The sequence below is a fragment of the Euleptes europaea genome, chromosome 10 (genome assembly GCF_029931775.1).
Source record: "Euleptes europaea isolate rEulEur1 chromosome 10, rEulEur1.hap1, whole genome shotgun sequence".
Classification (NCBI taxonomy): Eukaryota; Metazoa; Chordata; class Lepidosauria; order Squamata; family Sphaerodactylidae; genus Euleptes; species Euleptes europaea.
This window is the reverse complement of record NC_079321.1, coordinates 15,012,154-15,039,648: the sequence shown is the minus strand read 5'-3', so window position 1 is coordinate 15,039,648 and position 27,495 is coordinate 15,012,154. Positions and strand designations below refer to the sequence as shown.

General features: G+C 43.4%; 1 protein-coding gene across 1 annotated transcript in view; it reads left to right on the top strand.

The window, feature by feature from the left end:
• Window positions 1-2,725: 2,725 nt before the first annotated feature.
• Window positions 2,726-27,495, top strand: part of ACKR3 (atypical chemokine receptor 3) — a 156,467-nt gene continuing 131,697 nt past the window's right edge. The window contains exon 1 of the mRNA XM_056856311.1: window positions 2,726-3,867. Coding sequence (XP_056712289.1) covers window positions 2,773-3,861 — 1,089 coding nt within the window. The 5' untranslated portion in view covers window positions 2,726-2,772 and the 3' untranslated portion in view covers window positions 3,862-3,867. The remainder of the gene's footprint in view (window positions 3,868-27,495) is intronic.

Here is a 27,495-nt window from a genome sequence, read left to right as displayed (position 1 = left end):
TCAAACACATTAACATATTAATTGTTGCCAAAATTATTTACATTTAAACAAAAACATTCTTGAAAGTGTTGTACATGTCTACAGTATACGTAGGAACCGTTGTTTTCTAATGCTGTAGATTGTCTTAGATGAAAATTTTTGTACTATACATTTGGAATAATGTTATTCATTCTCAAAGGGTAAAAAAATACAAGATGGGTTTTTTTTAGTACTCCTTAAAATTTCCCAAGCTTTCCATTGGGAAATTGAAGAAATCCTCAAACAAATTTTATCATGCTATAACAAACCACCCCGTAAACAAAGTCTGCCTAGAAAATGTCGGGATGTGACATCACTCCATGGGTCAAGAAATGAAGACTTTATACTTATGATTCCATAAATATGCCAAATAGTACAGTTTTATATGCCAACTTTATAAATGATCCATTTTATGTTAAATCAGTAAAAGAAGTTTAGGTTTGAAAGGAAAGTTATAAATATAATTTTATTTTCTGGAGGAAAATTAAGTAAGTTTTTCCCCAGGGAGGGAAAAACAACAGAAATTGGGGTGGGGGTGGGGAATTAAAATATATATAATATTTACTTTCCTATCAAACCTGAACTTACTGATTTAACAACATTAAAAATTGGGAATTCCTCACCTCCCCCTCAAAATTTCTGGACATTTTCCATTTTTAGTTCTGACTCAAAAGATGTAAGGAAAAGGGAGATTTTGTTTAGACTGTGGAACACTTAAACCACATGTAGAACTGTATTTGCTTTAATTTAATTATTACATCTCAGAGCATTTGCACTCTGAGTCATGCAGTGATATTGATTAGAAGGACCTATTTTTTTTCCACTGAATGCATAATTCACCTACAGAATGAACTGCCAAAACAAGCTGTGATATGTGCTGGTATAAATAGTTTTTGTTTTAAAGCTCATGTGGATTTTATTAATAGCTTTTAGCCACAATATCTGTGAATGGAACCTCCAGCTACAAAGGCACTGTACCTCTAAAAACCAAGAACAAATGGTAGGGAAGGTGACTATCATCACCTTCTGTTTATCACCTTTGGGCATACTCAGAAAGGGGGCAGAACCTGATGAATAATCCATCCTGGAATTCTTACATTTTTTTTCCATTTCACCTGAAAGTGTTACCTACCTGTCATATATTTTGGAGAAGAGAGAACTATGCATTTCACATTTGTCCTAGAAACACCATTTTGCCAATCTTTTTAGGCAACGGAAGCAAGAAGACTAAATTAATAATTAACATTATCTAGAGATGTAAACTTTCCAGAAATTTTGAAGCTGTGGAAAAACAGTCTTTCTCTGGGGTTTTTTTTGGGGGGAGGGGGGGGATAATGGAAATATATGTAATACATTCCTATCAAACCTGGACATATTTTGCTTCTTTAAAATACATCACTTAAAACTTAGCATACAAAATTGTATTAATTGGCATATTTATGGAATTTGAAAGTATATAAATGCCTTGGTGTTCTACAGACAAAATTACAAATACATCAAAGTGAGAGAGTTGCAAACTGCAGCATCCTATGCTGTCTTAGCACATTTCAGACATTAAAAAAAGAGAAAAAATCAATTTCATAGAAGTTTTATTCCTGAATGTCCCAGGTTTTTGAATAGAAAAATTGGGGGGGCGGGGAAATCCGTAGACTTTTTCATGCAGTACGCTTTGAGTGGAAACATTTCACTCGTTACAATGAAAAAAAATTCTGGGTTGTTTTCAGTGCCCCCCCCCCCAAATTTGCCAATCACCCCCCAGTGACTCCAGCAGCTGCCTTTCTCTCCAAAATGCTTCTGGGCAGTCCATGACGGATTGGAATGCCCTCCCCTTTGAGACTCGCCTGGCGCCTGCCTTGCACTGATCAATTGCTGTGCTCTTGGTCAGCTTTGGTTGCCCCAGTGATTTTTTTTTAAAAACCTTGAAACAACAGATGTTTTTTTAAAAACCTTGAAACAAACTCTAATGAGAGTTTATACCGGTGCTTCTTAACCAAAGGGATGAGAGTGTTTGTCTGCAATTTCTTGCTACAGAAGAGTTATGCATGTGCAAATCTCAAATGCAGTCAAAGGTTTATCGGGCACCCAGATAACTGGAAAACGTGGTTAAGTGGCATGCTAAGCGACTTGGGTGGGAGCCGCACAACCTGTTCAGCTGCAGCTGGGTAAAAAGGTTTGTTATCCGGCATATTTGATTAACTGGCAACCTCAAATTCCCTGCGGGTGCCAGTAAAAGCTTTTGCTGTATAAGGGGCTTTTAGACTAACCCTTTAGCCTAGAATTGTAATTTTGAAATGTGGGCAGGGGGACAAGATTCCCTTGATTGTGGGGACAGCTGCTCGGTTTAATCGATAGCAGACAGCAACCCAACAGTTGTTTTGACCTGATGACTTTGTGGATTTCACAGCCAGGAACCACAGCCAGCAAAACGTCCGGGAAGATTTGTTACTTCTGAAAACTGTGCAGAAACTAGATGTTGTCTCTCCATTGTACACTAGATTAATTTTATGACTCTGCTGGTTATTATTTTCTTTTTTTCATAGATCTAATGTGTTTTTTTCCTTCCATCAAGTTTGAAATATTTTATTGTGCATTATCTTCGCTGTGTAAACTGTTTCCTGACCAAAATGTTCTTGAAGTGGTGATAAGGTGATTTGGAACCAAAGCAGTTCTGTCATAATGGATGATCTCTAACTCTGATGTTTCTGCTTCCTTCCTCTTCTCTTTTAGACTCGTTCTGTTCTGTATTGGCCAGCTATGAGTGGCATTGATTTGCATTCGATATTTGATGTGGACGTGGGGAACCTTACTGAATCCAACTTGACCTGCCATGGAGACTGTATCACCGTGGATTCAGTATCGTGCTCGAACACACTCAACAAGAGCGCTCTGCTCTACACCCTTGCTGTTTTCTACATCTTTATATTCATGATAGGGCTGGTGGCCAATTTTGTCGTTGTCTGGATGAACTTCCAAGCCAAAACAACCGGCTATGAAACTCACCTCTACATCTTCAACCTAGCCATTGCTGACCTGTGTGTGATCATCACCGTGCCCGTCTGGGTCATCTCCCTTGTGCACCATGGCCAGTGGCACATGGGGGAAGTCATGTGCAAGATCACCCTCCTTGTGTTCTCCATAAATTTGTACGGGAGCATCTTTTTCCTGGCATGCATGAGTGTAGATCGCTATCTCTCGGTTGTCTACTTCACTGCCTCCAACAACACTAAAAAGAAAACAATCCGCCGTTGCATCTGCGTCTTTGTGTGGCTTTTTGCCTTTTTTGTGTCTCTTCCTGACGCCTATTACCTTAAGACAGTTTCTTCCAATGGTGAAACCTACTGCCGCCCCCTCTATCCAGAGGAGAACGCCAAAGAATGGCTGGTGGGAATGGAGCTGAGCTCGGTTGTTCTAGGCTTTGTCATTCCCTTTCCTGTCATTGCCGTTTTCTATTGCCTTCTATCAAGGACCATCTGTGCTTCTAGTGACCAAGAGAAGAAGAGCAACGGGAGAATAATCTTCTCCTACGTCATGGTATTCCTCATCTGCTGGCTGCCGTACCATGTGACTGTCCTGCTTGACATCTTCGCGGCCCTCCATTTCATATCCTTCAGCTGCCAAATGGAGAACTTCCTTTTCGCAGCTCTTCACGTGACGCAGTGCTTATCTTTAGTTCACTGCTGCGTCAACCCCATACTGTACAGCTTCATCAACCGAAACTACAAGTACGAACTTATGAAGGCCTTCATCTTTAAATATTCGGCTAAAACCGGCCTTACGAAACTGATTGACACTTCCAGGGTGTCAGAAACGGAGTACTCTGCGCTGGAGCAAAATGCAAAATGATTGCAGCTTCCCAAAGCACTTTCTTTCGTGTTCCGTCTTTGGACAATAAATTTGGCTTAATAAAATACCAATGAAACAATCAATTCCGAAATGCAGAGCAAAACATATACTATCAAAAATGTTGCGTTTTGAATGTTTTCTGGTGTTATTTACTGCCAGCTAATCCCTACTTTTTCCAGCTATGCTAGTAGAGAAAATGCATGTAAACAAAGGATCTTGTATTACTGATATTGATAATTTTTCATTGCATTCTGCCCTGGCTTAGGACAGCCCATCCTAGCTGGACGTATTGGTGTCGCTGTATACTTTTTACAGTGTGTATTTAAAGATGCCAGAACTCTATTTTATTGCTGTACCTTTTTTGCATTGGTATTGGAAAGTTAAATATATTTTTATCATATATGGGAAGCATATTGTTGGTGGATATATAATACCGTAGTTTTAATATTAGATTTCCATTCAGTGTGATTCTGTAAGAGTAGAACTGTTAATTTGCTACATGAGAATTTTATGTTCTTCAGAGTTGGTCTTGGCTGAAATCCTATGACAAAATAGTTGCGATATAGTTTTATTATAATGTCAGTATGTTATGATGTGAAACATAATCCTGTCTTATGCATTTCCTTCAGAGGGTCTCATCGCCTCTTTATTTGTAAGTTATTTTTGAAAATAAAAGTTTTTGAAATCAAAGCAGGAGCAAAATACTGTTTACTTTTTTTAAGTGCTGTTGCGATAGATACGTAGCAGCCCTATTAGCCCAGACTAGCCCGGTCTTATCTGAGCTTGGAAACTAAGCAGCATTTACCATGGTCAGTAGCTGGATGGAAGACCACCAAGGAAGACTGGGGCTGGTATGCAGAAGAAGTCAATGGCAAACCACCTCTGCTGTTCTCGCTCTGAGGAGGGCATCTTGCAACACTGAGTGATTTCCACTAGTTGCTCAGGGAGGCAGGATCAAATTTCAACTTCCTGTCTCTTGGGCTGGAATCGCCCCTTCCCCAGTTCATTGCCTCGCAAAGGGAGATCAGCTTCTGTGCAGCTCTCTGCTGTGTTAGGTCTTCTCTTATGAAACTTACCCTTTATTTTTTTTTTCTACTTCTATTCCTATAGTCCTCCATCTCTCAGATATACCTTTTTTCTTCTCCGGCTTGCTACATTTCTCTTCTGATCTATTTTTTTCTTGTCGGACCTTATCTGACAGAAGCAAGAGGTGGAACTTCATGGGGTTGCCGTGAATCAGCAGCACACTTTACCTTTAATAGTTTTCTCTTGTAGGGCAGGACTAGTCGGATATTCTTTTCAGAGGGTCAGTGGCAGAAGCCAGATGCTGGGTGCCAAAAAGCATGGAGGGAAGCTCATTCAAATGGCCTCTTGGCAGCAAGCTTCCTTGAGGGTACCTGGTCAGGTGTGATGGGAAACAAAATGCTGGATTCAGTGGACATGAATCAGCTCTTGAGGTTATGTTCTTGAATCCCAAACCGCTTGAACAGGTGGAAGCTGCTGTTTGTTCATAGCAGAAAAGCCACTGAGAATTTTTACAAGAACTTTGTTGTTGTTTTGCCATTTCATAAAATCATAGCGTTAGAAGGGACCACCAGGGTCATCTAGTCCAACCCCCTGCACAATGCAGGACATTCACAACTACCTCCCCACCCCCACATCCTCAGTGACCCCTACTCCATGCCCAGAAGATGGCCAAGATGCCCTCCCTCTCATGGTCTGCCTAAGGTCATAGAAGGTCATTTCCACAAGATGCCCTCCCTCTCATGGTCAGCCTAAGGTCATAGAAGGTCATTTCCACAGTATGCCTTAGCTCAGCAATGAAATGCCACGGGAAAACCTTAAGTATGCTTATATTTAAAACACTCCTAAAAAGAGATCCCTGAAGCTGCAAGAGAGAGAGAGATGAGTCACGCTCCAAGGTGTCCTAGAGGTAAAGGTCCCCTGTGCAAGTACCGGGTCATTCCTGACCCATGGGGTGATGTCACATCCCGACGTTTCCTAGGCAGACTTTTTTATGGCGTGGTTTGCCAGTGCCTTCCCCAGTCATCTTCCCTTTACCCCCAGCAAGCTGGGTACTCATTTGACCAACCTGGGAAGGATGGAAGGCTGAGACAACCTTGAGCCGGCTACCTGAAACCAACTTCTGTTGGGATCGAACTCCGGTCGTGAGCAGAGCTTGGACTGCAGTACTGCAGTTTACCACTCTGTGCCACAGGGCCCCAAGGTGTCCTAGTCCCCTTTTTTGCATTGACCATAACTAGACCAGAAGGTTGGAAGGTATGGGCGAGGTGGGTCCTGGTGCCGTATTTCTTGTGCTAGCCAGGCTGCAGAATGTGGTGCAGGTTGAACTGGGCTAACTAGAGCTGTGCCCCTTAGGTGATATGACGAGGCCCACTAGCTGACGTTGGGTCCCTTGCAGCTCTGCCGAGCTTCAGAGCCAGGGCCTGCTCTTCAGCCCGACTGGCCTCCCCGGCTGAAGGAGCTGCTGGACTGAGCCCTCCGGTCTTCCCCCTGCCTCGCGCTCCACCACTGAATGCTGACCTCCAGACTGAGCCGCTTGCCTCCCTGGCTGCTCGCCGCTGACCTCGGGACTCTGACCTTATTAACCCCTTGGGATCCTGTTGCTCAGCGAACCCTGACAGAAACAGAGTGGTGCTGTAGCCCACTCACAATCAATGCCACATGTTAACTGGGCCTCTTAGATGTGCTGGCGGGGGATTCAGGGAATGTCGAAAGATTTACTGCCTTCCTTTTGGCCTTTCCCCCCTCTTCCCTGCATCTCTCTTCATAATTATAATGAAGCTCTTAGTTCTCTGATAAGTACCTCATCCTTTGAAGAAGAAGAGTTGGTTTTTATACCCCACTTTTCTCTAAGGAGTCTCAAAGCGGCTTACAATCGCCTTCCTTTCCCCTCCCCAACAACAGACACCTTGTGAGGTAGACGGGGCTGAGAGAGTTCTGAGAGGACTGCGACTGGCCCAAGGTCACCCAGCAGGCTTCATGTGGAAGAGTGGGAAATCAAATCTGGTTCTCTAGATTAGAATCCACCTCTCTTAACCACTACACCGCACTGGCTCAATGTTCTGAATGCAAGACATTGCTATATTCCAAGATTTAATAGGATGCGTGTGTCTGTATTTTAGGTCATCGTATCAACAACGCCAGCATAGAGCCCTGGCTCTTACACTGGCATAAGAGTCAGTCAGCACTTGGTATACCCCCAAAGGACATTACGATCTAAGGATAATAACTTGTTGGTGGTCCCTGGCCACAGGAGTGTGTGGCTATCCTTGACAAGAGCCAGGACTTTTCCAGCCTGGGCCCTCATGACATTTCTTTAAATAGCCAAAAGCTTCTCTAATATGGTGTTAATGGCCATGCGTTGGACCCATGGCTGCTGTAACATCCATTTTGACTCTAGGACACCCATGAGGATATGTGAGAGTGTGCGAGTGAAGAAAGCTGCTCATAACACTCTGCTGTTCCATTTGAATTTGAAGAAAGCAACTGATCAAAGAGGCTCATGCTGCTGCCAAGCAGCTGGATGAAAAACTGGCCCATGCTTGCAACTGGTGAGCAGAATATGAGCCATATAGGCAGGTGTTGGAGCATCCCTTGTCCTTATGACCCACCCATCTCATCTCTAATAGCCAGGGACGAGCCTTTGTTTGGTCAGGGAAATCTGCTTAATAGGACCAGCCACAGCATAAATCCAGAGGAACCTCAAAGTTTTCAGACAACAAGTAGAAAAACTTTGTAAATAAAAGATCCAGTGAAGAGTTCTAAAAAAATTGGAAACTATATTATGCGTATGTCTCATAAATGATGTATAATTATAAATGAAAACGTTTAGCTATAATGCTATGTTGGAAAAGCATATAACAGAATCTAGCGAATATGAACAAGTTCATATAAGATTATATAGCAGCAACAAAGATTTAATAATAGTCAGTTTATTATGCAAGTTTAAAGTACTTATACTATGAGACAGGCAGCCCATTCTTGAGTCTTTCAGTGGCTGGGGACAGCATGGCTGAGGTGCCACGGCGCCTCCAAAGAGGTCCCCCTACCTCCGAAAGGCTTCAAAAAGCCTTATTAAATTTTTAAAAAGAAAAAAACGGGCATTTCCCCCCATTGTGAACAGTGAGGCTGCGCCAGGAAAAACCTAGTGCAGCAACGCTGCTCCTAGAGGGGGCATTCCTGGCCTGGAGTGGCTGTGGTAATGTCAGCTCCACCCCCGGGAATGCCCCCCCCCCCATGGCGGTGGTGCATGTCTCTTCCGGGATTTACATCCTGGAGAGACTGCGGCACTGGGGGAGTAGTGTGTAGCTCCGCGGCACTCAGGCACCAACGGAACTGCCCCCGCCGCCAGCGTAAGTGCCTGGAATAAGAGGCACTTACGCTGGCAGTGGGGTCACACCGCCTCCTAAGTCTAATTGCACCCCAGCCTCAGGAATGAGCCCTGAAAGATTGAATAAAAAGTAGCAAATTCAATTGTATAAAGCAATAATAGAGTATCATAGGGAAAACTAACGAGGGTAACAAAACGATATGTTCACTCGTCAAATTTTGTTTTTGTATACTTTAGATGTTGTGCGTGTATTGTGTTGTCCGTGTTTCTTTTTATGTGTTTTATGGTTGTTTGTATTTTTATAGTTATGAAATAAAAATTTAATTTAAAAAAATGTGCAGACCAATCAGCCTGTTCATACAATACAGAGTGCACACAGGTTGGATTAGGAGTCCCCCACCTTGTGTCCTGGGTACCAGTCAAACGTGCATTGTAGGTTCTCAATAATTCCTGTGCATGTGATGCCTCATTTGGAAACAGCAAATAATCCGGGGGCGGGGGGAGAGATTGATTTATTTCATTAGATTTTTAGGCTGCCTTCCCTGAGCAGCCCTGTGATGCAGAGTGATAAGCTGCAGTACTGCAGTCAAAAGCTCTGCTCAAGACCTGAGCTTGACCCCGACGGAAGTCGGTAGCCTGCTCAAGGTTGACTCAGCCTTCCATCCTTCCAAGGTTGATAAAATGAGTACCCAGCTTGCTGGGGGTAAAGTGTAGATGACTGGGGAAAGCAATGGCAAACCACCCCATAAACAGTCTGCCTAGTAAACGTCGGAATGTGATGTCACCCCATGGGTGCTTACACCCATGGGTGCTTACACCATGCTTACACCATGAGTGCTTACACCCATGGGTGCTTACACCATGCTTACACCATGAGTGCTTACACCCATGGGTGCTTACACCATGGGTGCTTATGACCCAGTGCTTACACTGGGGACTACCTTTACCTTTACCCCCCAGACCAGGTCAGGCTCAACATTGGTCTCATTGGTTTTTGTAAATAGCCATAGTGATTGCTCTTTTTGACTAACCTCAACATAGAAAGTGGCACTTAATGTTTGTGAATAAGATCACAATCTATAAATATATTTGGACAAGAAAAATTTGGATCTACAACAAATATGCAAGAACCTAATCTGGGTAAAAAATCTGGCATCTACAACCCACTGGATAATATCAAGAAGGATTTGAATGTGTTTAATTTTTAGATTAGCTAATTAGTTATTGTTTCGATAGTTTTATCTCTGTAGGGAGAGGATGTTATGACTTTATGAGCCTTTATATTTCCCTTTGTGTGTGTAAGTCATAGCATTTAATTGTGGTTTGTATGTTCACAGAATAAAAATAACAAACATTTATTTCCCTATCATTGTTAAAGGTTGTATCACAGACTGAATGCAGTGAACACTATTCTGCAACTTTTTTTTTTGAGACCAACATCCCTTTTAGTGTACTGGGTTCATTTTGTCATGTTGCAATGTAACCAGAAGTAACACTGTAGAAACGGAGAATTAAGATATTAGACTTCATGCCAAAGTCTATCATGCTATCATGCGTGTGCTAGTTCACATATGCCTGCCCCTCCCCTGAGAACAGCAACTTGATTGTGACTGGCATGGCATGCATGCGTGACACCACTACAGATCTTAAGTCACACGTGAGAACTTTCATATCACTACACACAATGCTTTCCAGTGCAGTCCAAGTATTCTGCTACCTACCACCCAGTGTACAGTCAAGTGCAAAGAAACGAAGTGATGTCCCAGGGCTGATGGACACATACCTGAACAATGGAGAAGAAGAAGAGTTGGTTTTTATATGCCGATTTTCTCTACCCTTTAAGGAGAATCAAACCGGCTTACAATCTCCTTCCCTTCCTCTCCCTACAACAGACACCTCGGAAGGTAGGTGAGGCTGACAGAGTTTGAAGAGAACTGTGACTAGCCCAAGGTCACCCAGCTGGCCTCATGTGTAAAAAGGTAAAGGTCCCCTGTGCAAGCACCGGGTCATTCCTGACCCATGTGGTGATGTCACATCCCGACGTTTACACTACACTACTACACTACACCACACTGGCTCCATATTTCATTTGTTTGTTGGTTTAAAATAGCTTTATCCTGCCTTTCCACCCAGTTAAGGCCCTCCACGTTAAAAAAAACACCAATGTTATAAACAGCACACATAAATAAAACAAACCAGGAAGGAGGAGCAGAAAGTACTGTGATGAATGAAGTGTGTGAATTGGCCTTTTTGTCCCATTTCTATTAATAGCCCAGCCCAATCCTATCAGATCTCAGAAGCTTAGCAGGGTCAACCATGGTTAGTACTTGGATGGGAGACCACCAACAAAAATGGTCTGCTGTGCAGAGGAAGGCAATGGCAAACCACTTCTGCTCATCTCTTGCCTTGAAAACCCCATGGAGGGGCTGTGGCTCAGTGGTAGAGCATCTGCTTGGCATGCAGAAGGTCCCACGTTCAATCCCCGGCATCTCCAGTTAAAGGGACTAGGCAAGCAGGTGATGTGAAAGACCTCTACCTGACACCCTGGAGAACTGGTGCCGGTCTGAGTAGACAATAATGACTTAGATGGACCAAGGGTCTGATTCAGTATAAGGGTCTAATTCAGTATAAGGCAGCTTCATGTGTTCATGTGTCCTGGGGTTGTCATGAGTTGGTTGTGTCTTGATGGTGCAATTATAATTATTATGGGTGAAGGCCATTTCACATATGACAGTCAGTGAGTTGTAGTGGTTAGTTAAGAGTGTTGGATTAGGATCTGGGAGACCCAGGTTCAAATCCCCACTCTGCCTTGGAAGTTCTCTGGATGATCTTGGGCCAGTCACTGTCTCTCGCGGCCTGATCTACTTCACAGGGTTGTTGTGAGCATAAAATAGAGAGGAGAATGATCTAAGCCACTCTGAGTACTCATTGGAGAGAAAGGAGGGGGCATAATTGTATATAAATAAATAAATGTGATGTTGATAAATGTGTGAACAAACCCTAAGTTCAAGATTCAGAGTTTCTTATAAGTTCAAATAGGCTGGATTCGGTGAGCTGGCTGGGTCTTTTTCTGAAGAAAACAATACAATTAATGGAGCAAGGATGATTCACAACAGCTGAGAACGTGCCCCCATGACCTGCAAATGTTTTCCCCCCACTGAACGTTTCAATCCAGTCCTTTAAAGAAAAAAAAAAACTTGATGACTGGTAAGTTTTCTTTTACCTTTCAGGCCACAAAAAACACATTGATGCCCTGGTACTGTACTATTTTCAGAATAAAGAAAAAGCATTAAATTACACTTTAAAAGCACAACACCGGTAACACGAAAGGTCAGGGGACTTTTTAAGTAAGGTCACCGTATCGATTGCAGCAGTGAAAGGATTAACATCAAATGCTGGGCCATGAAAGGCTGAAAGGAAGTAAATTCAGCATGATATATTGAAACCTGTTTCTTTCATACATGGCAGAGCTACTGACATAACAGGTTTATTGTTCAAGCCGAGATATGTTGCCTTGCCAACTTATATTCTGAGCCATCCAAGCAGATATAATGTTTGCGCAATAATGGCATTTCTCTGTCTCCCCCGCCCCTCTTTCTTTGTCCCTTTCCCACTCTTAAATTGTTAAAGACGAGTTCGCGCCTACCTAGGAAATGACCTTCATCGGTGTACTTCCGCATACAAGGACGAAGAAAACTACTGTTGTTTATCTGTTAGTCTGCACTGACTATGTCTGGAAGTCATGGCCTTCATTCAATATTCTTGCTATGTTTCGACTGGGCTTGACGAACCGGCATTTTGAATTGCTACCTAATCAGCAAATGGTTTTCGCGAGGCACAGATGCTAAGTCCACATCTGGTACAGGGATTCTGGACTGGCCCTGAGTATTTGGGTATTTTTGCTTGACTTGCAGGGTCCTGTTTGACATGATCAGCTGCCGTTTTGTGGTGCCTGAACTCCATTTTGGGCGCTTGGTTATAGGTGCATCATTGCTTTTGAATTCGATATGTCAACTTGGCAACGCAAAACAGCTCTCCTGATTTCTTTATTCAGATGCTAATAAGCCTGTTACCAAGCGGAGGAGGACTTCGGTATATGATGTCTTCCCTGCTTTGGTATATGATGTCTTTCATGCCGTTCCCAGCTATAATTATTCTGTCACAAGTGGTGTTATTTTGTAAAATGTGGATTCATTTATATCCCCGGGGCGATTGCAGGGAAACTCTTTTGCCCAATCCTTTTTTTTTTTTATAAATTTTTATTCATTTTTATAACAAAACATAAAAAACAAATAAAATGAAATTAACATAAAAAATACAAAAAGCAAAAGTAAAATACAGAAGGATATCTATATATCTTAATTATTACATTCATGATTGCTTGATTGTAAAATTCAAAAAAGATACCCCTTCCCCCTCCACCCACCTAAAAAAGTGACCCTTCACCCGACTTCCGAAGAAGTGTCTAAACGAGATTTATTATACTTAATAGCACAAAAATATAATATTACTAAAACTAGTTTCTATAACTCGTTAATTATTACTGTAAAATCCATTTTTGCCAAATTTTGCCCAATCCTAATGGGCTGCCCCCCAAAGGACAGGGTTAAGAGCTTTCTTTCCTACTTCTTCTCTTCTGCCTATCCTGTGTCCTATTTTGGATACATTCAGCCGGCTGCACTGGTGCTGCTCCAGAGACTGTGTAGATGTAGTAGAAAAGAGCAAGAGTCCAGTAGCACCTTAAAGACTAACAAAATTTCTATCAGGGCATGAGCTTTCGTGAGCCACAGCTCACTTTTTCAGATTCTGGTCTCTTGCTCTTTTCCACTGCTGGTGACAAACTAACCCGGCTACCCATTGTGTGTAGACGCAGCCACTTTGAAATGGGCTGCTCGAGGACTTTTGGAACCTGGAAAATTAAAGTACACATTTATTTATTTATTTCCTTCATTTATACCAGTGGTTCCCAACCTTTTTTTGACCAGGGACCACTAGGACTTTTTTGTTCGGTGCAGGGACCCCAAGGTTCAAAATAAAAATTCTGAGAATTTGAAAATAAACTTTAATCATAACTGTTAAACATTAAACTTAGAATAATATTTGAATATATATTTTTATAAGAGAACTTTTAATTGAAAATATTAATTTATTATGGGTTTATAACTTTGTTTCGCGGACCTTAATTTAGTTCTCGCGGACCCCTTGGGGGTCCACGAACCCCTGGTTGGGAACCAGTGATTTATACCCACCTTTCTCCCCGATGTGCGTCTCTGCCCTTGAGCACTCTGCTAATCTATTAGGGCGAAATCCTGGCACTCTTATGATTTAGGGGCAAGCCCTTGCATTCAAAATGGGCACCGTAGTCGGCCCCCCCACAAGGCCTGCCTTGTGCAAGCCATAGCGGCTTTCAGAGTCGCAGTTTCATGCCAGAAAACCAGCTGCTTGTGAAATGTCTCCTTTCCCATCCTTTAAATCATGGTAACAAATCCTGAAGATGCCTGGAATGTTGATTCTGCCTTTATCCCTATTTTCAGGATTCTAAAAATCAGCCGAGAATGAGATACTTTCAGCTACAAGTAAGTTAGAAAGGCACTCAATGAAAAACATCAATTCGGCAAATTTTCTGGATCACAGACTACTGTTGCCTTTAAGTGTTCTTAGTAAGTACATCAAGATCCTGAAGTTTTTTGTTTCGGTGCATTGGTTGCACATTAAGATTTATATCTTTTTCATCAGTGAATTGGATAAAAAAGTAATACCTCTCTTTTGTTCCAGAAGATAATGCCTTCATTCATTTCATTCATCTGGATAATAAAATAATAACTGGAATCTCTTTGCTTATTTTCCGCAGTTTATTGTATGCCTCCCTTTCCTATTACTTCTTCGCTACTTCTTGCATTTTTTTAAAAAAATGTGCAATTTTAGTGTCTGTCTGCATTGCTGAAATTACTTTAAAACGTTTTTTTCAATTGTGAGGCTTGCAAAAACAACTGGGGAAAAAAAGGGGAACAAAGAAACTCCACCTAAAAGTCAGGGGAAACCAAAGGGGTTGAGCTAAACCCTATTTAATATAACAACCGATAAATCTATTTTTATTATATATTGTGCACAATTGTATTTAAAAACACAAGGCCTAAAACACAGGCTTCCTTAAAAGCACAAACATAGTTACAAATATTACCAACACATAACAGTTGATGTTGGTACATAAAATAACCAAAATCTAACCAGATGCGTTTAGGCCGTTTACTAGGGTTGCCAGGTTCCTCTTCGCCATCGGTGGGAGATTTTGGTGGGTGGAGCCTGAGGAGGGCGGGGTTTGGGGAGGGGAGGAACTTCAATGCCATAGAGTCCAATTGCCAAAGCGGCCATTTTCTCCATGCGAACTCTTCTCTATCGGCTGGAGATCAGTTGTAATAGCAGGAGGTCTCCAGCTAGTACCTGGAAGTTGGCAACTCTAGGAAGGCCTGTAAAACGCCGCCTGGTCAGATTTTGTTATGTGTTGGTAATATTTGTAACTATGTTTGTGCTTTTGAGGAATCTTGCAAAAAAAACAACACAATTTAATTTAATCTTAAAATGTGCTTTCTTTTGCCATTGAAAGAAGCATACTGTTTTAAGTTCTTGAACAGGTCTACGTTATTGCAAGCAAGTAATCAATATAAACGTTGCCATAGTACAGGCGCTATTCGAAGACTCCTGAATGAACAGTCCACGCCTCTGCATCTGGATTGCAACCTGTGCTGAAAACAAAGAACATGACAAGCATGATTTTGATTGCTTTATCAGCACATGTGGCATCTGAGGCTATTGGTGCGGTTTGAGTTACCATATTGGGCCTTGCGCACAGTGCCAAGCAGACAGCAGTGTAGGGATGCCAACCTCCAGGTGGGACCTGGGGATCCCCCAGAATTACAGCACATCTCCAAACTACAGAGATCAGTTTCCCTGGAGAAAATGGAGGGTGGACTTTACGGCATTGTACCCAACTTTTTTACATTTAGAGGCGCCTAAGTAGTTTTAGGACTGATTTTAGAATTTTAGGGCTATTTTAAAATGCTGTTTTAAATGGTTTTATTGATTAAGTGGGTTATTATTCCCCTGTAAGCCGCTCTGAGCCTGGTCTCGGCCGGGGAGAGCAGGGTATTAAATTAAAACAAACAAATAAATAAATAAGCTGAGGTCTCTGTCCTCCCCAGGCTCAATCTCCAAATCTCCAGGGGTTTCCCAACCTAGATCTGGCAACCCTACATCTCCATCCCCCACCGATGACTAGTGGGGGACTTGGCGACCCTAGCTTTCACTTTCAGTTTCGATAGTTTCATCATCTATTGGAAATTAGTTCAGGATCTTCTTTCTCCCCATCAGGTGCTCAGACTTCCTTGTTGGCCAACAGAGTGTTTCATTGGGCATAGGGAATCTACAGACCAGGGCCCATTCGTTTTAGTGGCTTTAGAAAGCTTAAACCATTCACAGCTGTCTTCTCACATTAAAAAAAAGTTACATTCCACACACACCCCGATGTGAAACAGCTGTTTTTATATAAAAAATATTTAATTACAAAATGTGTATGCTGACTTTCCAGAGATTGGCTCAAGGTGTGCGTGTTAGGTGCCATCAAATTGCTTGTGACTTATGATGACCCTATGAAATAATGACCTCTAAAATGTCGTATCATTAAAAGCCTTACTCAGGTCTTGTAAACTGAGGGCCGTGGCTTCCTTGATTGAGTCAAACCACCTCATGTTGGGTCTTCCTCTTTTCCTGCGGTCTTCATCTTTTCCTAGCGTTATTGTCTTTTCTGTTGACTCTTCTCATAATGTGACCAAAGTACGATAGTCTCAGTTGGGCAGCTAAGATCCTGCTCCGCACAGGAGTTACCGAAATATTAAAATGGTGATGTGTGGAAACTACCTCCTATCCTCGCAGTGCTCTCTCTGAAGTTCATACTTGGCCTTGTAGTAAATGGGTTGGGAGGCAGAGAGGGAACAATGCATTGGCTTGTGCTTCTCTGTGGTGGTAACTGCTTACATTCTTATTTTAATGGGGCTGCTGCATGCCAGTATTCCACATTTTAAGCTGGAGAAGAATGGTATCCTTCAGTCTTCTCCAGTTTCAGGCAGACCTTTGCCAATCTGTCCTACCAAAGTGGGTTGATTCAGAATGTGTTCAAACCACAGAGTGTGCATGATGAAGCTGGAATGTCTCCTTTTACGTAGGATTTTTAGCTTCTTTATTCTAAAGGCTATCCCCTTTTTTCATAACACATGTGGTGTGTTGCCAAAACATGCCTTATCCCATAAAACTCCACAGAGCGGGCCTTATGGTTTCCACTTTAAAAAAAAAAAAATCAACCTGTTTATCACTGCCATATAGAGTGAGGTTTGTTTTTGGATACGAGCATCCTGGAGCAGAGAGTAGGCTGCCGATCACGCAAGTATTGCTCTTGTGCCATTCCTTAGTGGACCAAGTGGGAATAAAAACCTGAACATCTCTGAACTCTCTTTGGCCATTTATGCAGGGTTGATTTTGACGCTTGCTCAAAGCTCCTTTTTTAAATCCGACCTTTAAAATGCCTAGTCATGGTCCTGATGCAAGAGGAGAAAGTCAAACAAATTCCACCCCCACTAGCCTGCTCCTGCGTTCCTTCGTTTGCATAGCCATTAGCAATCGTTGTTTGCATAGCTAACCTGCGACTGTGATTCTTCATGCTTCCTTGAGTGGATACTTCGAGGTGGGGACAGAGCAGATAAAAAAGGTCGTGTTAAAGGGACTCTTAAGAAATGCGAAGCCGGTATATGCCGGCTTCGCAGGGACTTCTGGAATGATGGTTCAGCATGAAGAACTCAAAAAAAATGCAGGGCCCTTCAGCCTGGAACACGCTGCTAATTAACAAGCATAAATAGCCTTTGTCTCTTGCAGTTGGAGTATGTTCATTATTTGAATCTATTCTTCCTGAAACTGAGAGTCTTAAAAACTTGCTTTGGTAAAATAAACTGCACAGACTCTTGTAATTCCAATGCTGCACCAGATCCTGGAACCCACATGGGATTCCAGTTATGCAGAACTGCAGAGAAATAAAAGAGTTTTCCAACAGATCCGTGGGCCCTTGTCTTTGGGTTGGAGGCTGCAGCATTCCTTTATTTATATGTCTCACTGATTTCAGTGGGATTAACTTGTGAACTGATATAAACTTCTTGGTATCATTTCTGGAAATGGGACCTGGGACCTTGTTCAGCAGTGATGTTTCCCAGGCCCCAATGAATATTTCCAGCCACAAATGGTGATGGGAGGAAAAGAGCTGGGAGGAAAAGAATCGAGAGATTCCTTTGAGAGGAATATTTCTTCTGGCTTGCCAATCAGTTGGAAAGGAAGAATGTGCAGAGGAATTTCCACTGTACTTCCCCAACCCTTTCTTTGCTTTGTTTTCACTGCTTCAGGAACAGGTTCTCACTCCAGTTGGGTCTTGTGATTTTTCAAAATTTAGATTTTGGCCTGTTTCATCAGCTAGTAAAAGTGGAAATGTTGGCGAGGGGAGGGACACTGGAAAAATCCTATGAAATATTTCTTTTTCGAAGTGAAGAAATGGTCTTTAATACAAGGGTTTACCTACTCGGAATGGGTAGTATGAAGATTTTTACATGACAACCTGTGTGTGTTAAGTGCCGGCAAGTCGCTTCTGACTTATGGCAACCCTATGAATCAGTGTCCTCCAAAATGTACTGGCATTAACAGTCTTGCTCAGGACTTGCAAACTGAGAGTTATGGCTTCCTTTATATAATGATAATTCCTGGGTATACTGTAGACATATCAATATATCTAATTTTAACACAGCCCTATCTAAGGATTCTTAAATCTGCAGATTGGGGCCATGTAGAGACACTAATTATGGGGCACCCCCAATGTTTTCAGAAAAATCTGAAAACACAGGCAGGCATAGCAGGGATGTCAGTCCCATGGGTTTCTTATTCTGTATGCCTGCCAAACTGACGGCATGCCCTTTGATGCCACCTGTGCTCTTTGTAGATTTTCTGCTTGTATTGTATACAGTGTCATAAGAGCTTTTTAAGAGTGGCTATTTCTTAGAAAAATAAGTCCAGAACTTAATTGGGTTCAGTATTCACATTCAGTAAAATAGTGAAGGTGATAAGAAAAGTTCAGTAATAATATTTATTTATTTATTCATTCATTCTATTTAGAAGAAGAAGATGACCTGGTTTTTATATGCCGACTTTCTCTACCACTTAAGGAAGAATCAAACTGGCATACAATCAATCACCTTCCCTTCCCCTCCCCACAACAGACACCCTGTGAGGTAGGTGGGGCTGAGACAGCTCTAAGAGAGATGAGACTAGCCCAAGGTCACCCAACTGGCTTCATGTGTAGGAGCGGGGGAAATCAACCCAGTTCACCAGATTAGCAACCGCCACTCATGTGGAGGAGTGGAGAATTGAACACAGTTCTCCAGATTAGAGTCCAATGCTCCAAGCCACCGCTCTGAACCATTACACCACGCAGGCTCTCAGACACTGCTTGAGGGAGTTTACAGGTAAAATATAAAATGTACTGTGTTGTTATAACTCCAGGGATGATTCTGTACACATTTTCTATCCTGGCTCATTTAGCCAACCCAACCAACCCAACTTCAGGATACTGGACGCCCCAGGGCTGAACAGGTTCCTTATCTTGCTATAGATGCTAACTTTCTGCCCTTCCCATCTCTATGCATATCTCCTTGCCCTAATCAAGCTGATTATGCTTTGCATTGTATCTCTGCATCCTGACTCCAACCGTCCCTTGTGTGTAACACCCCTCCCAACGTCTCACCTGGATATAAGGGTTGGTGGTTCTTCGTTCTCATTTGTATCTGATGAAGTGAGCTTTGATCCGCAAAAGCTTATATCCTGCCAGATTTTGTTGATCTCTGAGTTGCTACTGGACTCAAATTTTGTTTCAACCAACCCAGAATCACTAGTAACCAGGAAGCATACATTTGCATTATGCTGTAGACACTGTCAATTGTAGTGTGGGATTAAAGCAAACTTCTGCAATTTTCCAATGCAAATATTTAGTTAGTCTGTACACATTTTCCCACTGAAAACCACGGAATGGGACTTAACAGTGGGATACTAAGCAGAGTCGTTCACTTCTAATTCCACTGAAGTCAATGCTCTTAGAAGACAAGCTCTGCTTAGCATGGCAACTGCAAATTAAGGCTAACTTGAGTGTCATTGATCTGTCATTGATTTAGTTACGACTTAGCCAGTGATTCCGCGGTTCAGCTAGCATTTAAACTCAGATTTAAGACTCAACTGTTCTGCTTCAGTATGAAAGGGTCTTTCCCCCCCTCAATTAAACAGAACGGGATGTTTGCTCGCAGGCTTTAAGGATTAAATGAGAAACTTCAGAGCCAAGCAGATTCGAAATTCTTTCTCCGCTACGACATCGGGCTGCCCTATTGGCGGCGACGTTGTAATGAACCGTCTTTCTGTATTCCCAGCCATTCCAGGATGGAAGGGGGCTATAGGTGCTTCATAAACATATTTTATGGGGGCGGGTGTTTCCCTCCAAGAACCAACTGTGGCTTATAGTTAGGTGTTGAGAATGGAAAAAGGGAATGCAATGGAAACCCCATTTTTATGATTCCTGTTTAATTTTATAATTGGAAACACATGGGTGGCCATCTGGCTATCTCAGAATCAAAGGATTTTCAGCTCGCAGTCATTTACTTGCTCCAAGACGTCCATGATCCCTACATATGTTCTCTCCTCATCTTTAGTACGTGTGGTCCACTCCTGCAAAAAGCCCAATTGAAACCCTATCCAAGGACTTTCCAGCGCCTGATTGCAATTGACCAGCGGCACTTCCATTGAGTGGAAGCTGGAAAGTTCTCAAAGCTGGGTTTTATTTTCTGTTCGGATTTCTTATCCTTGCAAACAAATTTTGGAACTTGATGGAGAGAATACATTTTTTGGCATTGGTAATATAATGTATTAAAGTCAGTCCAGACTCCAGGCCTCTTATTTTCTGTAATTAATGGCTGCTCTTAGGAGCAGGAATGAAATCGTTAAACCCTTCCCTCAAAGTACAGTCATAATGGTGTTGGAAGTTAGTGGTGGAAATAGTGTTGGGGTGGGGGTATGGATTTATCCAAAGAGCAACTTCCCTTCTTCCTCTTCTGTCTATCATCACCCACCACTTCTGTGGTGTCAAGGAATAATTGTTGCTGCAGATGGGTCAGGAGATGGGAGAAAATACTCACATATGGTGAAATGCTTGTAACAGCATCGAGAAAAGATTTATTATTTTGCTAGAGATCGTCTGAGGATTTGGAATTCAGAGCCATTTATACGCTGATGGCCTCCTGTGCTAACTTTATTTTACATCAGGCCCAGGAGCAGAGGTGAGGTCCTGAGTCAGAATCCAGAGCCCAGCGTGGTATAGTGGTTAGAATGTTGGATTAGGGTCTGGTAGGACTAGGTTCGAATCCCCACGCTGCCATAGAAGCTTGCTGGGTGACCCTGGGCCAGCCACACACTCTCAGCATAACCTAACTCACAGGGTTGCTGCGAGGATAAAATGGAGGAGAGGTGAATTATATAGCCAGCATGGGTCCACATTGTAGGGAAAAGTGGGGTATAAATGGATTAAATAAATAACAGACGGAGAGTTAACAGACTAAAATGGACTGAGGATGTCTTTGGTGGTGGAAAGTGCTATCAAGTCACAGCTGATTTATGGCGACCTCATAGGATTTTCAAGGCAAGAGACATTTGGAGGTGGTTTGCCACTGCCTGCCTCCATGTGGGCTGAGAGAGTTCTGAGATAACTGTGACTGGCCCAAGGTCACCCAGCAGGCTTCATATGGAAGAGTGGGGAATCCAACACTGGCTCTCTAAACATTTTCTTAGCTATAGTTATTATACCTGTTAAGATTCTTCATTCTGTTCTGATGTTTGGGAGACTTCAATATGTGAAAGGGTGTGTGGCAGAATTCTTTCTCGCTCCCAGTTAACAGAAGGATCAACTGAGGAAGAAGGTACCCAAGGCACAGTTAATTCTGTAATCCGCCTTGAGTCTCATTGAGAAAGGCAGACTGTATCTGGCATAAATAAATACAGTGCCAGCATGGTGTAGTGGTTAAGAGCAGTGTACTCTAATCTCTAATCTGGAGAACCAGGTTGGTTTCCCCCCTCCTACACATGAAGCCTGCTGGGTGACCTTGGGCCAGTCACAGCTCTCTCCGAATTCTCTCAACCCCACCTATCTCACAAGGTGTCTGTGGTGGGGAGAGAAAGGGAAGGCGATTGTAAGCATGGGTACTTTCACTCACATTCACCCCCTGTCTGAATCGGTTGTACCTTGGAGTTATGCATGAGTTTTCCCTCCATTAGAGATGACCTCGTGCCCAGCCCTCGCAATGTCCAGGTCTTCCCATTCCTCTGTTAACCAAACTCTTCCATCTTCCCTGAGCAAACCCTGGGTGAAATCCCCATGCATAAGACAAAGTGGAGGACACGCACGTTTGGTTTCTTTCACAGCCAATTACAAAGCAGCATGTCCAGAGGCATGGATTCAAATACTTTCTGCTTCCTGCTTCCTCAGAGCTCTTTCTGAGCAGAAGAAAAGCTTTTTAGAACGAAGGCTTGGATTTCTCTCTTTCCCCCCCTTCCTTTCAGATTGCTCTTTTTTTTTTGGTTGTTCTTAAAATGCTTTTTTATGTGGCAATTGGGTTGGGGGGATTTTCTCTCACAGTAAGCTCTACAAGTAAGCCAATTACAAAGCAGCATTTAAAGGGGTGGGGACTTGATTTGAGCTTGGAAACTCCTGGTGCATAGACTCCCAACAGGAAAGTGTGGGTCCAGCGAACAACGAACCTCAGGTAAAACTCCCATGCATAAACGACCAAAGTCAGTATATAAAAACCAACTCTTCTTCTTCAGTGGAGGAAGAAGAGGCCATGCAGCAGTACCATGGCTTTCCTAGCTGTTGCTGCTGGGCTACCAGACTGGGCCAGTGGTTGGGAGCACAGCCTGTACCCAAACCAGGCAAGCTGGACAGGGCTGAGACCCAGGTGATCCTATCTGGCTGAGCCCCTTGAGCTCGCCTTCAGGTTTGACTTACTGGGTACAGGAAAGCCAGTTGTAACACAGCTTGGCCAGTGTGGTTCATGAACCCGGAGCATTCAAGACTGGCACCTGGTTGCCAATTCCGTGGATTAGGATATTCCTGGAGCCAGGGGAGGGGAGGGACCACGGGGGGTGGGGTACAATGCCACAGAGTCCACCTTCCCAAGCAGCCATTTTCTCCAAGGGAACTTATCTTTGTAGTCTGGAGATCAGTGGTGATGCGGAGAGATCTCCAGGCCCCACCTGGAGTCTGGCAACCCTACAGAGTAGCTATTCTTCAGTATGCTCAAACTGCCAGTGGTGAGATTTCTCCCACCTGCCCTTCAAGATGGAGTGAATGTCACTCACCCTTCCATGACTGCCTCCCGGGCTGGCCACTGAGACATCATTCTATCTTGTATGTGACTTTCACTTGCTTGGATTTCTTACGGCTCTCAAGTCCCTCCTCTAAATGCACTGCTGTTGCTTTCCTGGCGAGCCATCTCTGTGAGTGCTGCTTGTTCTATTAGGTTGTTATTTTGTAAGCCACTTTGAGTACACCTTGCGTGGAGAAAAGCTGGTTGTGTGTGTGTCAAGTGCTGTCAAATCGTAATTGACTTGTGGTTATCCCCAGCAGGGGATTTCAAGGCAAGTGTGAAGCAGAGGTGGTTTGGCATTGGCGTCCTCTGCAGAGCCTTCCTTGGTGGTCTCCCTTCCAAGTGCCAGCCCTGCTTAGCTTCTGAGATCTGACAAGATTGGGCTGTACCATGCCGCCTTCTCTCTGAAAAGCTGAATAGGAGGAGGAGGAGGAGGAGAAGACTTTTTTCTACCACTTAAGGAAGTCTCAAACCGGCTTACAGTCACCTTCCCCTCCCCACAACAGACACCCTGTGAGCTAGGTGGGGCTGTGAGAGCTGTGAGTAGCCCAAGGTCACCCAGCTGGCTTCATGTGGAGAAGTGGGGAATCAAACTCGTTTCTCCAGATCAGAGTCCACCGCTCCAAACCACCGCTCTTAATCAATATACCACGCTGGCTGCCTTATTTTATCCAGTGAACATAGAAACACTAACCTCTGCCATCTTAATAGTTTATCCTAAAATGGTATTAATATTACCTGAAAAGAACTGGATTAAAATCCATCTAATGCCTTCCTGTGAGTTACTTTATATATTTGTACAAATGCGACCACTTCATTTAAAAACATTTGGTCCTTCCTAAGCTAATATCATTTTACTAATGAAACTTTTTCAGCTCCTTGACTTTATCAAGGAGCAAAAATGTATTTTTGTACGTGGGGGCCATTTGTAATGCCCCTACAATATGTTCTTTATTTACTTTCCATTGCAGGGAAGTTCATGAAATGCCCCGGTTCATTTCCTCAAGGTCCCTCAGGGGACAGAAGCTACACGTTCAGCCTGAAATGTAAACAGGTATTTAATTACAACATTTTATACAATAAAAATCTCCACGTCTCAGATTCATAGGTCAGGACACAGGTATAGCATTCATTCTGAGCTCTTCACAATTTGGAAGGGCAGACAGCGGGCTTATCCAAACAAAGGCGGCAATCTTGCATGTGTATCTAAGGGCAGGAATCCCGCGAAAGGTTACAGTGTGCTACAGACTTTAGACAGAAGTAAGTTCCATTGAAATCAATGGAACTAACTTCGAGAGAAGTAAGATATTAAAGTAATTATTTGTACAGACGCACCCCCCCCACACAGTAACGGACAGGAGCTGCTAGATTCAGGAGTCATTCGAAACTTACGATGCAATTTTCCAACTAGGGGCAGCAAAGGATCGTGGTGAGAATCAAAGACGTGCTCCATTCAACCAATGTGTTTGAGGAGTATTTGCCATGATTGGCTGAACTCATAATGGTGGTAGGAAGTGCTGTCAAGTCGCAACCGACTTGTGGTGACCCTTCCTGGGGTTTTCAAGGCAAGAGATGAAGAGAGGTGGAGGTTTGCCATTGCCTTCCTCTGAGTAGCAAACCCTGGTCTTGGTTGGTGGTCTCCCATTAGGGTTGCCAACCTCCAGGTTCTAGCTGGAGATCTCCTGCTATTACAACTGATCTCCAGCCAATAGAGATCTGTTCCCCTGGAGAAAGATGGCCGCTTTGGCAATTTAACTCTATGGCATTGAGGTATCCTCCCCTCCCCAAACCCTGCCCTCCTCAGGCTCTGCCCAAAATACCTCCCACCGGTGGCAAAGAGGGACCTGGCAACCCTATCTCCCATCCAAGTACTAACCAGGGCCAAATCTGCTTAGCTTCCAATATGTGAGGAGATCAGGCTAGCTTGGGCTACCCACAGGGCCGGATTTAGGTTTGATGAGGCCCTAAGCTATTGAAGGTAATGGGGCCCTTTATATGTCCAGCTGTCCTTTGTCAACAACAAATTGTCACTGTTTTTTGTGTTGAATATATGCTATATGGTAATTTATATATAGAAATGAGCAAACCAGTGATATTTTAGGGAGCAGGCTAGCAGGCGAGGCCCATTACTTACATCATAGGAGCCTACACAACACAAAACACTGTTGCTGTATGTAGGTTTCATTTTATGTTTTTTTATCTTATATTTTGGAAATGTACATCCATTTCCTTTAAAATGTACTTTTTTTTTTCCTTTAAATTTTTTTGGGGGCCCCAAAAGAGTGGGGCCCTAAGCTATAGCTTGTTTAGTTTATACGTAAATCCGGCACGGGCTACCCAGGTCAGAGCCAGCTCATAATAGTCAGAAATAAATGCCTTACTGCCCTTGTACAAATCTATGGTGAGACCACACTTGGAATACTGTGTACAGTTCTGGTCACCACACCTAAAAAAGGATATTACAGAGCTTGAGAAGGTACAGAAAAGAGCAACCAAAATGATTAGGGGACTAGAGCAACTGTCCTATGGGGAGCGGTTAGGAAGCTTAGGGCTGTTTAGCTTGGAAAGAAGGCGGCTAAGGGGAGACATGATAGAGGTCTATAAAATTTTGCATGGTTTGGAGAGAGTGGACAGGGAGAAGCTTTTTTCCCTCTCCCATAATACTAGAACACGGGGTCATCTGCTAAAGGTGGAGGGCGAGAGATTCAGAACAGATAAAAGGAAGTATTTTTTCACACAACGCATAGTTAAATTGTGGAACTCCCTGCCCCAGGATGTGGTGATGGCTGCCAGCTTGGAGGGCTTTAAGAGGGGAGTGGACATGTTCATGGAGGAGAGGGGTATTCATGGCTATTAGTTAGAATGGATACTAGTCATGCTGTATACCTATTCTCTCTAGTATCAGAGGAGCATGCCTATTATTTTGGGTGCGGTGGAACACAGCCAGGATGGTGCTGCTGCAGTCATCTTGTTTGTGGCTTCCTAGAGGCACCTGGTTGGCCACTGTGTGAACCGTCTGCTGGACTTGATGGGCCTTGGTCTGATCCAGCAGGGCCTTTCTTATGTTCTTATGTCTTTTTCAGAGATAAACATGTGGCGTCTGAAACATGGGTGGGGGTAAGAAAGCAATTTTTTCCTGCCCTTCTTAAGCAGCACCTTGTTTTTAAAGAAAGGTATAAAACAAATGTTAGTCTCTGTCAAACAAGTGCGGATAGTCTTCATTTATATATCAGAGGGTGAGAGCATATGAAAAGTCTAAGGGATGTCTGGATACCAGAGGAGTCAAGATGGTGTAAAGGGAATGGTTAGGTCTCCTGCGTATTTTTTAAAAGCTCAAAAGCTGTCACAGAAAGATTTGCCAAGAGGCTGGGGGAAAAGGGGGAGTGAACAACTCTCCCCAAACACTTTCCCCAAACTTAATTGCACCCATTGAAGACAAACATCAATACTGATGGGGAGGAGTACACATAGAACCATAGAATCATAGAGTTGGAAGAGACCTCCAGGGTCATCTAGTCCAACCCCCTGCACAATGCAGGAAATTCACAACTACTTCACCCCCACACCCCCAGTGACCCCTACTCCATGCCCAGAAGATATGGGGAAAAAACCCTCCAAGATCCCTGGCCAATATGGCCCAGAGGAAAATTGCTTCCTGACCCCAAAGTGGCAATCGGCACTACCCTGGGCATGTAAGAAGGGGCCACGGGAGCCAAGCACTGACACAACCCTTCCTGCTAGGGTTACCAACCTCCAGGTACTAGCTGGAGATCTCCTGTTATTACAACTGATCTCCAGCCGATAGAGATGAGTTCACCTGGAGAAAATGGGCGCTTTGGCAATTGGACTCTATGGCATTGAAGTCCCTCCCCTCCCCAAACCCCTCCCCAAAAACCTCCTGCTGGTGGCGAAGAAGGACCTGGCAACCCTGTTTCCTGCCCTCCCTCTCATGATCTGCCTAAGTTCACAGAATCAGCGTTGCTGTCAGATGGCTATCTAGCCTCTGCTTAAAACTTACAAAGAAGGAGAGCCCGCCACCCTCAGAACATCCCTAAAAAACAGTCCCATGCCTTGCTCAGCTCCTCTGAATCGGGCTGCCAGGTTCCAGGTGAGGCCCAGAGTTCTCCTGGAATTATAACTGAAAACCCCGCAGTGATTTCTTCATAGACAAGCCGTCACCAAGCCCAAGTGTTATTGTCGATTCAGCTTCTATGAACAGTTCATTTCAGAAACATATACGCGTAACAAAAACAAAACACTGTTTTTAAGTTCAGAACTCTGCAAGGGAAGAAGTTCATTAAATAAACACCTCTTGTAAAAAGGATAAACGTACAAGCGAGAGTAATGGAAAAATTAATTCCAAATGCCTTAAACTAAACGACTGGGATATTTTCGTGTTCCCTAAGAATTAAGGATGTTAACAGTATGCAGTTATTCCCAACGAGTGAGCTTGGAAAAAGGCCCACCTTTTAGCCACATGCTGTGAATTTGGCTGGTTTCCTCAATGGAGAAGGGGAGGGGATCTTGGGGGGGGGGGAGGAACAATCCCCCATAATCCAGTGTTGACCAATCAATAGTCTATGCCCTTTCCATGTTTTCCTGTGCCCCACCTCACTTCAGGGTAGGGTTGCCAGCTCCCTCTTTACCACCAGCGGAAGGTGTTTGGGGCAGAGCCTGAGGAGGGTGGGGTTTGGGAGGGGAGAGACTTAAATGCCATAGAGTCCAATTGCCAGAGCGGCCATTTTCTCCCGGTGAACTGATCTCGATCAGCTGCAGATCAGTTGTAGTAGCAGG